Genomic DNA, 15833 nt, shown 5'->3' with positions numbered 1-15833 from the left:
TCCCGAGTCCAGCTCACCTCAAAGTCCATATACTCGTCTCGCTGGCGGTACTCTTCCAAGTCACGCCCTTTGACCTTGCGATCAGGGGGAAAAGAGCGCAGCTCGGCCAGGTCGGTGGCGATAGCTCGGAATCGAGCTTCGTGAGATCTGACCTGCTCGTCCTGAAAGCACAAGGTCAACACCACGAGAGAGAAAGCAGCTGTGAGAAACAACGAACGCCGTCTCCTTCACTAGCATAGTAGTGAAGGAGCAGTTCATACCTTCCTGTTCACCAAGCCTCAGTTCCTGCATGAAGTCAGTCCGAACATATAATTCATTTGCATGAGGTTATTGATAACATCTGTAGTGATCCAAGCCTGGTTTACCACAACTCAACTCACAGAAGCATTCTTCCCAAATCCAGCGAGAGTGAAATTCACATGACCTTTTTCCAATAGAGGGTACATTGACGTCACTTTTCCACTGGACCACGCCCCCCTACTCCCACTGAGTGGCAAAAATGGCTGCAACTAGTGGAGAAGACGGGATAACAGCCGATTATGGGCTCAAATTAAAGGCAGTTGGACTTGACAGTGACCCGTACAGTTACCCGAAGAACCAGTGGTCCATGGACATTAATATTTGTCCACAAATCGAGTTTCCTGATATTTATATGGACTTAATTTCTACGGGAAATGGGGAAAATACACGAAGCAAAGCTTGAAGGCATACAAAAGTCTTGACGCTTGGTCCTACTTCAAGGCAGGATTTGTTGGCGAAATTAAAGTGATGAGGACACCGAACTTTATGATTTGACCGTTTAACGTTAGCTACCCAAAAATCCAACATTACCTGGTACAAAATGGGAAATGCAAATCCACGTTTCGGTGCCTGGAATCCAGTTGTTTCTGCGAATTGCAGCGACCCATTTGTCTCTCTTAAGCTTATTTTTCGGCAGTCTGTAAAACGATAACACAACAGCTCTTTCCCATTTTAGATGTTTTCGAGTTGCTTAAACTGAAAGTTTACGCTGCCACTCAGTCTTTCTGACACTCAGTGGGCGTAACCCGCGGTGAAGTCACATCTGCAGGACGAGTAGAATCCACATCAACCTCTCCATGAATAAGTTGTACATGAATAAGTTATATATATATATATATATATATATATATATATATATATATATATACATATACATACATACATACATACATATATATATATATATATATATATATATATATATATATATATATATATATATATATATATATATATATATACATACATACATACATATATATATATATATATATATATATATATATATATATATATATACATACAGTGCCTTGCAAAAGTATTTGGCCCCCTTGAACTTTGTGACCATATGCCACATTTCAGGCTTCAAACATAAAGATATAAAACTGCAATTTTTTTGTGAAGAATCATCAGCAAGTGGGACACAATCATGAAGTGGAACGAAATTTATTGGATATTTCAAACTTTTTTAACAAATAAACTGAAAAATTGGGCGTGCAAAATTATTCAGCCCCCTTAAGTAAATACTTTGTAGCGCCACCTTTTGCTGCGATTACAGCTGTAAGTCGCTTGGGGTACAGTATGTCTCTATCAGTTTTGCACATCGAGAGAATTACATTTTTGTCCATTCCTCCTTGCAAAACAGCTCAAGCTCAGTGAGGTTGGATGGAGAGCGTTTGTGAACAGCAGTTTTCAGTTCCTTCCACAAATTCTCCATTGGATTCAGGTCTGGACTTTGACTTGGCCATTCTAACACCTGGATATGTTTTTTTGTGAACCATTCCATTGTAGATTTTGCTTTATGTTTTGGATCATTGTCTTGTTGGAAGACAAATCTCCGTCCCAGTCTCAGGTTTTCTTCCAGAATGGTCCTGTATTTGGCTCCATCCATCTTCCCATCAATTTTAACCATCTTCCCTGTCCCTGCTGAAGAAAAGCAGGCCCAAACCATGATGCTGCCACCACCATGTTTGACAGTGGGGATGGTGTGTTGAGGGTGATGAGCTGGGTTGCTTTTACACCAAACATAACGTCTTGCATTGATGCCAAAAAGTTCAATTTTGGTCTCATCTGACCAGAGCACCTTCTTCCACATGTTTGGTGTGTCTCCCAGGTGGCTTGTGGCAAACTTTAAACGACACTTTGTATGGATATCTTTAAGAAATGGCTTTCTTCTTGCCACTCTTCCATAAAGGCCAGAATTGTGCAGTATACGACTGATTGTTGTCGTATGGACAGGGTCTCCCACCTCAGCTGTAGGTGACCTCTGACCTCTGACCTCTGCAGTTCATCAGAGTGATCATGGGCCTCTTGGCTGCATCTCTGATCAGTCTTCTCCTTGTATGAGCTGAAAGTGTAGAGGGACGGCCAGGTCTTGGTAGATTTGCAGTGGTCTGATACTCCTTCCATTTCAATATTATCGCTTGCACATTGCTCCTTGGGATGTTTAAAGCTTGGGAAATCTTTTTGTATCCAAATCCAGCTTTAAACTTCTCCACAACAGTATCTGGGACCTGCCTGGTGTGTTCCTTGTTCTTCATGATGCTCTCTGCGCTTTAAACGGACCTCTGAGACTATTACAGTGCAGGTGCATTTATACGGAGACGTGATTACACACTGGTGGATTCCATTTATCATCATTAGTCATTTAGGTCAACACTGGATCATTCAGAGATCCTCACTGAACTTCTGGACAGAGTTTGCTGCACTGAAAGTAAAGGGGCTGAATAATTTTGCACGCCCACTTTTTCAGTTTTTTATTTGTTAAAAAGGTTTGAAATATCCAATAAATTTTATTCCACTTCATGATTGTGTCCCACTTGTTGTTGATTCTTCATGTTTGAAGCCTGAAATGCAGCAAAAGGTCACGAAGTTCAAGGGCGCCAAATACTTTCGCAAGGCACTGTATATATACATGCATACATGCATACATATATATATATATATATATATATATATATATATATATATATATATATATATATATATATATAAACACATTTATCTGTCTATTTTTCTGTTTATTTGAATGTGTAATAAATTTCCCTTGAATTGATCCATTGTTTGTTTATTCAATGTACTCAGACCAATCCAAATTAAAACCTACTTTCCGATAAGAGATTAATAAATACAATTTATTTTCCTTTGTAAAAGGTGGTGCCCAAACGAGTATTAAATTAAGTAGAACGCTACACATCAAACTAAACACCACACGTTGTGTTGTTTTATTCATGGTCCTGTAACGATTTGGATGAGTTTTCGCCCGCGTTAAGATTCTGTTGGCGACAGGCATTATTTGTTTGACGGTGGCATCGTACACATGCCAGAATATCTGTCTCTGTTTTCCAGCAGCTCACGGTAGCTTTGTGTGTGTGTGAGTGCACGTGGCTCCAGCGGGTTAGGTGAGACCCTAATATTATCATCAGCTGGGATGTGCATCGCTCTCTGTGGACGACTGCAACGATGATCTTCTTGTAAAGGTGCAGGCCTCTGAGCCAGAGCCGGCCCAAGGCATAAGCGAACTAAGCGGCTGCTTAGACCACTAGGAGGCTTCCAAGAGTAAAACAATTTAAATTTTTTTCTCCCTAATTTTACCAACGCTTTTGCACATTTTTACAATTTTCAGAACTAATTATTTAACTTAATATTTGATTTTTAAACAATTTTCATTACCTTGTTTCTGGTACCTCTGTTCATTTACATAATTATTTAAGTATTTGCTTGATTTTATTTGTATATTCTATTTAATAATGTCTGTTTTTTGTACATTTGAATGTATTTTTATATGGAGAACATATTGATGAGGCACTGTTTATCTAAGTTGAGTGATTTTAATTATAGTTCTAGTTTTTGTAGTACTTTGTTGTTGCACTTAATTGTTGTTCCACTTCAAATTGTTGTTGCACATTGCTGTTGCAGTTTATTTAAAACCAAAAATAAAGTAGATAACATGTTTACAGTAAATGGTTTATAAATGATCTATTTGATTATTTAGTTTCTTTTAGTAGTCCTACACTGTAGATGACACTCAGTATCACACTTAGTACTATATCACTTTAAATATTAAGTGTAAATCAACCCCAGGCTGCTCTTGTAGCTGAATTTGCTTCCATTTCAGAATAAAAACCATAGATGGGTAAAAACATGCCAGGCTGACAATAGGATGATGGAAACAACACTGCTGCAACTGTGCAGCTCTTTGACGTTTTATCTATTGCTTCTCTGTGTGGCCAGTTGGGGCATTTGCTCACTTTCCAAATATTAATTGAAAGATTTTTCTGCAAGTTTGTTAATCTGTTGTCTGCTTCCATGGTCTTAATCACTGTGGATTACAATCTAACTACAACAAAAAGTTCTTACATCTAGTTTTACAAGTGTATTTGTAATTACAGGGAAGAACATGAAATAAGTTTATAGTGGGTGTGTGAATGATCAATAATCAGTATTATTGGCAGTAATAGAGGGCCCCAAAATCTAATTTGCTGTCCGTGTCAAATAAGCTGTCGGTGTGCAGCACCCATCCGTCTGTAGAGGCTGATCTTTCTCAATAACTGTCATACTAGATGGAAACTTTAAGAGGAATACGTATGTTTCAGTGGGGGGGCAAAGTTATCCCCATGTGTCTACAACTAAGCAACCAAGTTTAACTGGTGCTTCAGAGGTTCATTATGATCCCCTTCTGCATCTGTGCAGCTCACAAACTGGCAAAGGGCAATGAAGGCACACGACCTCGACGGTTGGGGTCGATGCGAAGTAACAACAGACCTTTCACAGCCTTGAATCAGCTCCTTATGAAGTGCATTAGCGCTAACGGTACCTCAGACAGTTTGGACATGGTCCCCGGCAGCAGCGGCCTGCTGAACTTCTTCTGGGAGCCGATGGCTGCTGGGAAGGGAGGAGCCGAGAACATGGCAGCCACCGTGTTAATACGTGTGATCCAAGACTGCATCTGTTCAGCGTTCCTGCGACGGAAAATACACACACAGACACACATTTGAATTAAAAAAAAAACCTCCAAAAGGCTTACAGTGGTGCAACCTCTCTGTGCTACTGTACACTCACATCAGCACTTGTGACATCAAAGAGCGGATTATCTGAAAATGCAGTGCTGCTGTTGACAAAGAAGTGATTCTGGAGCCAATTAATGCTTGAGAGGAAAGGGGCTGTTTTACGCTAACAGAGCCATTAGGGGCCCATGAGAAATATCAAATTGAATCAGACAGCCTTGCTTAAAAACCCCAGGAGAGACAAAGGGAGAAAGAGATAGAGAGACAAAGAGGAGAGTGACGACGCAGAGAGGCGTGCAGAATCTGGGACAAATGCAAGCTGCAACTGGAGCACAGAGCCCGTCCTCCGGGGGGTTGAAACGTTGCTCCTCGCGCCACTTCCTGGATCCTCCTCACATACGTCCATGTTGTTAGCAGAGGGGATGATTAGCTGTGATCAGGTGCATCACATGTGGATAACGTTATTGGAGTTTTACGCCCACATGTGTTTGTGTTATTAAAAAATCCCTGCACTTTTCTGGCTTCAGGCAACAAACCCAAACTAAAGTCATGCTCATTCATATTTTTGTAATCAGCAAAACTACTGTAACGGCTTGGCTGACCCCCACAGAGGCTCGATGCCACTTCTCATGGAGGAGTCTGTGATTACATGAATAATGCTTGGCACCAGCCCGATGCAACAGATGGTTTATTACACAGAGCCATCTGCGAAGCCATGTTTGGAAAGCGTTGGGAAAAAAGTGCATGGCCTACGAGTGGTTAAATCACACGTCATTGTCATTTATAGGCGGACTCAAACCCATCTGATCCACACAGCGAAGGCAGTTATTTAAATGTTATTATCGGATAGCCCCTTGAGATGAATCATCTCGTTTTCGACGGGGTCCAACATAAAACATACACACAGTACAAAACAGTCACATACAACATACATAATACATAAGGCTCTCACACACAAACCCGCCCACACACCAGTCCCCAAGACCTACCACACCCGAAGAGCACAAGTAAATACTGCATATAACACAGTAATAACAACAAGAGCAACAATATTAATAATAGTAATTGTCATCATCATTATTATACAATATAAAAAAAAAAATTAAAAAAAAGACACAAATGAGAAGGCAATACCACCAGAGGCAACTACATGGTTTATTGAGATTGGAAAATAGTGAGTTTTTAAAGAGATGTAATGAATTGAGTTCTCTTTTATCGATGGGTAGGTTGTTCCAATCTGATGGCGCTTTGAACTTAAAAGCACATCTACCAATTTCTTTAAATGTCAAGGAACGAAAAAGAAGGGTTGCTGAGTGTTGACGAATCAAACTCACGCTGAAGCCATTTGAGAGGAAAAAGGAGTCTTTGCTGTTTTAAAGGTGGTGTCATACTCAGTATGCAGTACATAGTAGTAGTATGTTTGTGTAGTGCACCACACGGCGCTACACTGTGTTGGGAAGGTTGAACAACGTATAAATACACTATATTCCCTTTTATTAAAATGGGATGATGAGTGTGACGATGTAGATCAGTGCTGATACTCTGGAGGATAGTCCAAGGGACCAGAGGCCAGAAAAAGACACTGTGTCAGTGTTGTTTTTTGCACATAGTTTGAATTTTGTAGGTTTTTCTACAGATTCAGATTCAGATTCAGATCAGTCAGACGACTTTAAATCTTAGTATCTTTAAATAAGATACTAAGAAGCTATAAATGCATCTCCGTGTGGTTGTGATTAGTGCTTATGATCAGACTCACGGTGCCTGGAAGAGATAAACCCTCCAGTCAGCGGTCCGCAGGTAGAAGACGTTGGGTCTCTTGCTGTAGTCTGAGGCCTTCATGGCGAGGGAGTGGTGGATGGACACTGCATTCTTCAGATCCTCATCAGACAGCTGCTTATCAGGCCGGTACTCCCCCTGATGAGATGAGATTTACATCATCATTGATATGGTTATTAATACAGAGGTATCTGGATACTTATTCCTCAGCGAGGATGAGAGCAGAGCGTAGGAAGACAACAAATGTTGGGTAAAGAGATGGATCATGGGTTGCAGAAGAGCCATTACATTATTCTGTCGATCAGGACGGCCGTCCTGGAGGTTTCGAGTCAGGATCTTCAGTCAGTTTTCTACCAATAACTTGTTTTATCTGATGTTTTGTGTACGAGCCGTTCAGATTCTGCTCCCTTTCGTTACGTAACCAAAATGCAATTTGCATCGGTTGGCCTCCGATGCGTGAAACCACGCCCACAACTAACTCTGGCCGGAACAACAACAACTAACTCTGCCGGCCGGAGCTTGTGGAATTTTTTCGTAGCGGTGTATGGCGTCATTCAGGCAGCCAATCAGCACAGTGCCTCATTATCATAGCCTCCCCGCCCACTCAGAATCCCGCATAGATAATGAGGTTAGAGACTGGGAAGCTGCAGACATGGCTCAGAGGCTGAATTTCTAATTTATTTAGCAAAAAATAATAACGTCGACGCGTCAAATGAACGCAGGATACGCATGGTGGCCATGATGTGTAGGCGGTCTGAACTGCAAGTATATCTCAGGTCTAAGATGCCATAATAGGTCCCCTTTAAGAAGAAATATAAAGAAATGGTTTATTGGAGGTATAAAAGTGAAGACTGTGTTTAAAGATCACCAGCTGTGTGTGTACTGGTATTTTGTCATGTTGTCTTTGTATGTTTATATACTTAGATATACATATTATATTTATATCATAGTTATATTCTTATATATTATATTTATGATAGAGCTTACATCTTGTATTAAACAGGTTATTTTTGTAAAAATGATATATATTTATATAAATTAGTGTATAGTATAAAAAATAAATAGACATATAATTTATGTTTAGCTGTGGAAAGGGGGTGGGATTAAATAAGTTTATACTTCCTCCCACTCCTTTTCGAACATGTAACTTGAAATATGTGTTTCGATGTTGGTTTTTTTCTTTATGTGGTGGAATGCCCACCTGTATTTGTTTTCTTGTCTTTTTTCTTGTTTTTTTTACATGTTCGAAATAAACGAAAAACGAAACAAAACTATGTTATTCCTCTAAACTGTTTCCCCTTCTTATGTGTTCCTGTTTATTTCAGTTGAAAAGTTGTGTAGTTGCAGTCCTGTCTCCGTCCAGGACACGGCTGGAGCAGCAGCAGCGGCGTGGTGACGCGCTGGCAGAATCTGGTAGAATCAGGACCGGTACTGAGCCTTCTTGCTCAGTACCGGTCCTCCGGCTGGTCCCAGAGCCCGGCCGGTGTGGACACCACGTCAATAACGTCACATTTCACAACACGTTGACCCGAAGCGTCCTTTCTCCCTCTGTTGTTGTGTGTGTGTGTGTGTGTGTGTGTGTGTGTGTGTGCGTGTGTGTGTGTGCGTGTGTGTGTGCGCGTGTGTTATTAAATAAAGTATGTAGTGCACTTCCTTTACAAGAACCACAGGGATCCAGATACAAATTGTTACAATTTTAATGCTTTACAAAAGTAAAGGCGATGTTTATGGGTCTGCAGTAGGCTGCAGTCTAAAAGGTCGAATGCTGAATAAATCAGAAGCAGGAACATATTTGTCTCACAGTCTTTTTAGAATATCTGACCCACCTCAAGGAAACACGTCTTCACATGAATCATGGCTCCTAACAGCAGTGACAACTTACTTTTTGCAGATAGAGAACGAGTCCTTTTAGGATGGCATAGAAGGTCTTCCATCCTCTCTTTCCTCTTGGTGCTGAAATGAGAGGAAACACAAACGAAATAAAGACATGAAATAACTATACAAGGAGAGGTCACAGGCATAACCACGATCTCTTTAAGGATGAAGTGGAAACATCTTTTAAATGCGTTACCTGGTGATGTCATGAATGCAGCTACAGTTAGCATGTAGGCTAACGAGAGAGGCAGCTGTTCAGCAGTCCTCTCTCATTTGCTTCGTGAAATATAACTTTGAATTTTTATGAAAACATCAAATTGTTCAAGAGCAGGGAACTGACACAGCAGAACACCAGATCACACGGTTATCCACTTGACTTTGTCTTTGCACCCCATCGCTGCTCAACATCATCCCGGCTCACTTTAGATATGAACACTGGAGAACAAATACTGGCTATTTAAAACATTATACATTTATGTGCAGATCAGAAATGCAAATGTTGTGTGTAAGTCAGAAGGAACAAGCTCCAGAACAGGACATCTGAGACTGCAGTTTTCGCAGAAACGCCACTTTCATTATTTCTCCACAACATACTGAGACACTCCTTTGCGATAGCTAGCATCTAAAGCCACAATAAGTTCTGTCATTATCGCTGCTAGTGCACGGGAGGCCTGGGCGTGTGACTGAGGTCACAACCAATAAACCTGCTGCGTCCGAAATTCCATACTTCCACCCTAATGAGTAGCAAAAACAATACGTGAGATTTTTTAGTGCGTCCGAAACATTAGTACGTACACAATAGTATGCGCTATCCATACTCATTCCGGAGAAATGTATTAGTGTGGATTGATGGACACTAGCTAAGCAGAAACTTCCCACAATGCAGTGCACCAGTGTTTGGTTGCTAAGTGCTACGCAGATACTTATATGTCATAAGTATAAAATTAAGTATAATAATATTATTATATAATATCAATATTATAATATTCGTATATAATAATATTATATAATGTCATCTTGTTTCGGCCAGGATAAATGGGAAATAGCGGAGCGGAGCTGCTACTGCTGCTGTGACAGGAGTTGTTACCATGGTAACAACTTCCCCTCCCAACGGCAGGAAGTGCCGTGTGGCTCTGAGTAGTACGTCCGAATTAATGCATACTACTGATATTTACTCAAAAGTGTGCCGAACTTAAGTATACTTTTTGAGTATATACTGTTTAGTATGGCATTTCAGACGCAGCCCTAACCTTTCCTGATGCTAGGAGGCCTGGAGGCAGCTGGGTGCAGTGTCCATCCTAACAACAGCTCGGATAATCGTGGGGGACATGCTCAGCTGACATAAGTATTCGGTGTAGCCTCATGTGTCTAAAGCAACAAACAAAGGCCTCACAAAGACACACAGCTCAAAGTGAGACAACACTGTTAATAGTGACTACACGTTTAAGCCCGTCCATCCCAGTCCTCCAGGACAGGAAGCCTGATGAATCGTCGGACATCACAGCGAAGCCTACACACAGAACTTTGGGCTGGTTTTGGGAATGCCAGTCTGCAGCAGAAATCATGCTTGAATTTAAAAACACTGTTTGCCTCTGATTTAATAAACGTGAGAGTTTTCGCCCCACTGGTGTTCAGCGATATCACTCTACCCCACTCAGAGCCTGGTTGTTGTTAGCTTTCATGAGGACCAGTCAGCATTTGGAAATACTGGTAATCATCAACAAACAGCATTCACAGATGACTATTACTTTTTATGACAAATTTTATACACATAGACATTGTTTGGAGAGAAAATACGAACAACGCTGTGGTCTGTGTCCGTCGTGGACTGTGGTCCTCCGCAGAAATCATTATTAGCTGACCAGGCCTCTCCCCACCTTTTGACATGCTGAACCTTGGCATCCTATGACCTGAACATTAGATCTGAGATGGACCTCACTGGGAGGTCTTTGAAAAGCCTTTCCACAAAGGCGGTCCGTTGCTCGGTACTGGGACCCCTTTCAGTGGCGTCAATTCAGTCGAAGCTAAGGTATGGCAAGGTTACGAGTCACAGAACTTAACTTATCAATCAACACGTCCAGTAAATACTCATCACAGAAGTCTGCTATGTAGCTTATCTGTGTGGTCAAGAAAATTGGAACTTTTTCAAATACAGTCTCACTCACTGCAAAAACTCAAAATCTTACCAGGAATATTTGTCTTATTTCTAGTTAAAATGTCTCATTTTTAGTCAAAAAATCTAATTTCACTTAAAACAAGAGTCATCATCAGAAAAATAACTATAACTAACTATAACTATAACTATAACTATAACTATAACTATTTGACCATTTTCACTTGTTTCAAGTAAATTTTCACTTGAAATAAGTAGAAAAATCTGCCAGTGGGACAAGATTTATCTTCTCATTACAAGCAAAACTTTTCCACTTATTTTAAGTGAAAATCTACTTGAAACAGGTGAAAATGGTTGTTTTTGAGTCTTGTCTTAAATGTAATGAGATTTTCTTTGACTAAAAATTTGACATTTTAACTAGAAATAAGACAAATATTCTTGTTAAGATTTTGAGTTTTTGCAGTGTATAATAACTAGTGAAATCGATCATGTTGTTCTGATTTGCATTTGTAGTTATTCTATATATATTAAGTAATAGAATAATCAATACAAATAGACACAGAGTTATTCCATTAATGTATTTAAAAAACAAACATTTACATTTTCCCTTGAAGCCAAGGTGTGGCGGCTGCCGTACCTTGCCATACCCAATTGACGCCCCTGACCCCTTTTCTTTTGTAATGACCATCACTTTCTTGGGCCTGGTCGTTCACGCTTCTCTTCTAACGGTTACACAGGCGATGCCTGACCAATTCATGACCCCACAGCGGTAACACGGATCTCAGCTCGTCTGGCTGTCGTATCCACAAGGAAGAAGCAGCATCCCCTTTAGCTAAGGCTCTCTAACTGGTGAGTGTCATCCTGGCTATTAGGTATTATATCAACATGAAATGCCCAACTTTAACAATTTCCCCAACAAATGATGAGCACTTATCCTCCTCTGAACATGCTGCATCTGTCTTATCGTCATTTTGGATAATGTGATCAGACTAAATGTTGTGGGTTTCTCTCATCTGGACTCCCCAGCATGACTCGTACTTCTCTTTCCGTCTGAGTCGGCGTGGACCTTGCGGACCAGGAATCCGTTCTTGTACAGCAGCGCTCCCGTGGGCTCGGCCTCCTCTGACAGGGATTTCCCGCTGCTGCTCACCCTCTTCATCGACCGGGAAGGGTCCGAGTCACACAGGGTGTCCCCGAGCTCAGAAAAGGACTTCCGCAGCTCTTCCTCATCACTATGGAGATCAATGATAACAGAGACAGAATAAAAAGTCAACATGGTGATCGACACTTGTGTAATCTGGTCCTGTACTTGAGCCTCTCACTCTGCGATTGTCACGTAAGGAAATACACAGGATGAGAGGTCCAGCAGAGACTTCACACGCGTCCACACATCACCACTGTCACTGTGTGCTGCTGGTGTCTGAGCAAAGCTTTTGCTATTCAAGACATTTTAAGCCTGGCATCACTGGAGGAAACAAAACCAGCACGAGCAGCCATCAAAGCTTTAATTGTATGTTTTTTTCTTCTCCTCTCTGTGTTTCCCTTCTCCTGAGAAAGATGTCCAGATCAAAACCCACTGCAGGAAAGGAGTGAAAGCATTTATCTTGTTCCGGCTTTGAGGTGAAAAACAGGGGCAGCTTTAACCCGGGGGCCGAGTCCTCTCCAAGCTGCCAATACATCCCTGCTGCTCCTCACAAGGAAGTGGGGGGCAGGACGCTCGGTTGTTTTGCTGTCAAACCAAACTAACGCGCTTAGACAATTTGACATGAACGTAAATCAGAAATAACACAATTTTGTGAAAAAAAGTGTGCCGTATTTTGGTTCAAGAGACAAAATTCCGCCTCAGATGAACAACAATACCTTATACATCAATTTGACTATTTATTTAACAAAAGCTAAACCAAAAAGCAGAAGTGTGTGAAGTTCTGGTCAGCACTTTCTTAAAATATTGTTTGAATTCATTGACGTTTTGGGGTCTTTTCTAACACGCAGCTTTTTCAAAGTTCTGCTACAGCTTTTCAGATAAGCTGAGGCCTGAACTTTGTGTACACTCCATGTCACACACGTGCCCTTACTTTTACTCTCTGAAGGCACAAATGCAGGAAATCCTTCAGACCGCTACAGAGATCCTTCGGACCGCTACAGAGATCCTTCGGACCGCTACAGGAGACCCTTCGGACCGCTACAGAGATCCTTCGGACCGCTACAGAGATCCTTCGGACCGCTACAGAGATCCTTCGGACTGCTACAGGAGACCGTCCAGACCGCTACAGAGATCCTTCGGACCGCTACAGATCATTCAGACCGCTACAGGAGATACTTCACAACGCTACAGAGACCCTTCAGACCGCTACAGATCATTCAGACCCCTACAGGAGACCCTTCGGACCGCTACAGGAGATCCTTCAGACCTCTACAGGAGATCCTTCAGACCTTTACAGGAGATCCTTCAGACCCCTACAGAGATCCTTCAGACCTCTACAGGAGATCCTTCAGACCTTTACAGGAGATCCTTCAGACCTTTACAGGAGACCCTTCAGACATTTACAGGAGATCCTTCAGACCTCTACAGGAAATCCTTCAGACCTCTACAGGAGATCCTTCGGACCATTACAGAGATCTTTCGGACATCTACAGGAGACCCTTCGGACCTCTACAGGAGATCCTTCAGACCTTTACAGGAGATCCTTCAGACCTTTACAGGAGACCCTTCAGACATTTACAGGAGATCCTTCAGACCCCTACAGAGATCCTTCAGACCTCTACAGGAAATCCTTCAGACCTCTACAGGAGATCCTCCAGACCGCTACAGAGATCCTTCAGACCTTTACAGGAGATCCTTCAGACCTTTACAGGAGATCTTTCAGACCGCTACAGGAAATCCTTCAGACCTCTACAGGAGATCCTTCGGACCATTACAGAGATCTTTCGGACATCTACAGGAGATCCTTCGGACCGCTACATGAGATCCTTCGGATTAATAAAGTATTTTTGAATTGTATTGTGTTTGGAATCTGCTTGACGCTTGACAATAACATGGTGGTACTTTGCAAGAAGTAGTCGAAGAAGAAAAGTTTGCCGTCACCATTTTGAGTCAGTGCACAACAGCACTTTTACATTGGGAGAGCAATTTGTTTGCACACTGCACATGTGGTCTTACAAAAGTATGACATTTGAAACAGCCATCGAATCCGTCACTACAAGACCTGATAGTTTTTACCTATTTTGGTAAAAATTTGGTTTTTACCTATTTTGTTTGTAGCTGATCATCATTGTCACATTACGTGACTCAGTTAGGCTGTTGGACAGCCTCACGTCACCTCTACAGGCTCCAGAACAGAACCAATCTTCTTATTAGTCACTGGCTGTGGTGCTGCTCCCCCAACAGTTAACTACAGATCAAATTATATTCTTATAATTATATTATCTTATAATGGGCAACGCTCTGCACCCTCTTCACATCACAATGATTCAGTCGTCTTCAGTCAGAGGCTTGAACTGAACTGAATTAAATGTTGTTCATTTTATGAAAGATCCTTCTTTACAAAAAGATGACACAGAAGATACAACAAAGCAGAGTCCCCAAAGAGGGGAACAAGAAGTCACAAGTAAGAGTGGAATCTGCTCTCATGTCTACTACTGTAAATCATTGAACAGTCAGTTGGGAGGAGTGGCTCCTCCTCCAAATGTCCTCTATGCTGCTGTGGTCCAAAACAAACCAAAACATTACTGCTCAGGACCGTGGAATTCCGCGACATGACGAGAAAAAAGCTTTCTAGACTGACGAAACAGACGCTGACTTGCTTTGAACAATAATCAGCACTTTTTATCATTTATCATTTTATCAAAGCTTACTAACATCCAAGTATCATCCCAATGGCGTAGCATGGTGATGAAGCATAATGATTTGCTCTGCAAGGGAAAATGTATTCATTATTTGTATAAATGATCCTACAGGATGGTGTCAGAGTCCTCCTCCGTCAGCAGGAGCTTCGGAGAGGCTGTGTGATGCAGCCAGTGAGTGACCCGAATCATGGAAATAAACCCACCGCATAATGACTTTAAAAATAGAAATTCTGCCCCTTGAAGTGATCCAGAGTCCAGACCTGAACTCTACAGAGATGCCGTGGAGTGACCTCGAGAGAGCTGCTCACACCAGACATCCCATAAATACGTGTGAACTGAAACAGCTCTCTAAAGAGGAACGTCAGACTTGTCCTGCATGTTGTGCAGGTCTGATCCAGAGCTGCTGCCAGAGGTTGTCTGACCATCGATTAACTGTAAGGTTTCACCTGCGTGAAAAGTTCATGGGTGTGTTCATTAGAGCCTGGAGATTACAATTTATTCATATTAAGCACATTGTTTTTGCCTTTTATTGTGACTTAAATGAAAATATAATCACATTTTATGGCAAGCAAATTCCGAAAACCACTTACAGTACGTGTCACTCTAGTTCTTTCAGAGTCTGCATTTGACTTATCTTTACATCTTATTCCTATGTAAACTTTTGTCAACATTATTTGCACATTTTAATATTTTCTTTTTTTTTGTGATCAACAGTTTTTAATTATTTTGTTGATGCATACAATGAATCGAAACATTATGAACGCAATTGTATAGCACCTTTAAATCACCCGTCCCACCACCCACCTTGTAGCGATCCAACAAGACAACAATAACACAACAACAGGACAAAACAAGCAAGACAAGAAAGCCAAAAAAAAGAAATATATATATTTTTGATAAATGTTCAGTCAATATTCAGTTCTTTCAGTTTTTCAATGGCATGTGTCCATATTTTTAATGTCCTGGGTCCCGCAACATGAATTCTTGCTACTGAAAGTTCCATATGTAGAATGTCCATAAACAGATATAACCAGTGACATGTTGGTAGATCATGTGCTGGTTTCCATCGAAGAGCAAGCATTTTTTTTGTGGCTGTTGATCCTGCCAGGTACACAACTTTTTCTTTGTAATGTAAGTTTAACTGAGAGTCATCATTAATCAGCAGCACCCTTGGAGAACATGGGATTGCCTTTCCA

At 41.3% G+C, this 15833-nt stretch overlaps 1 protein-coding gene across 1 annotated transcript in view; it reads right to left on the bottom strand.

The window, feature by feature from the left end:
• LOC133419557 (PH and SEC7 domain-containing protein 1-like) overlaps positions 1 to 15833 on the bottom strand; it is a 117973-nt gene that overhangs the window by 4609 nt on the left and 97531 nt on the right. Inside the window, exons 12-16 of the mRNA XM_061708774.1 lie at positions 11830 to 12023; positions 8686 to 8756; positions 6784 to 6941; positions 4838 to 4982; positions 18 to 161 (exon numbers count right to left, since the gene is read on the bottom strand). Of these exons, the coding sequence (XP_061564758.1) occupies positions 18 to 161; positions 4838 to 4982; positions 6784 to 6941; positions 8686 to 8756; positions 11830 to 12023 (712 nt within the window). The remainder of the gene's footprint in view (positions 1 to 17; positions 162 to 4837; positions 4983 to 6783; positions 6942 to 8685; positions 8757 to 11829; positions 12024 to 15833) is intronic.

Source organism: Cololabis saira, chromosome 19, assembly GCF_033807715.1.
Source record: "Cololabis saira isolate AMF1-May2022 chromosome 19, fColSai1.1, whole genome shotgun sequence".
Classification (NCBI taxonomy): Eukaryota; Metazoa; Chordata; class Actinopteri; order Beloniformes; family Belonidae; genus Cololabis; species Cololabis saira.
This window is presented reverse-complemented; position numbering and strand designations above follow the sequence as displayed.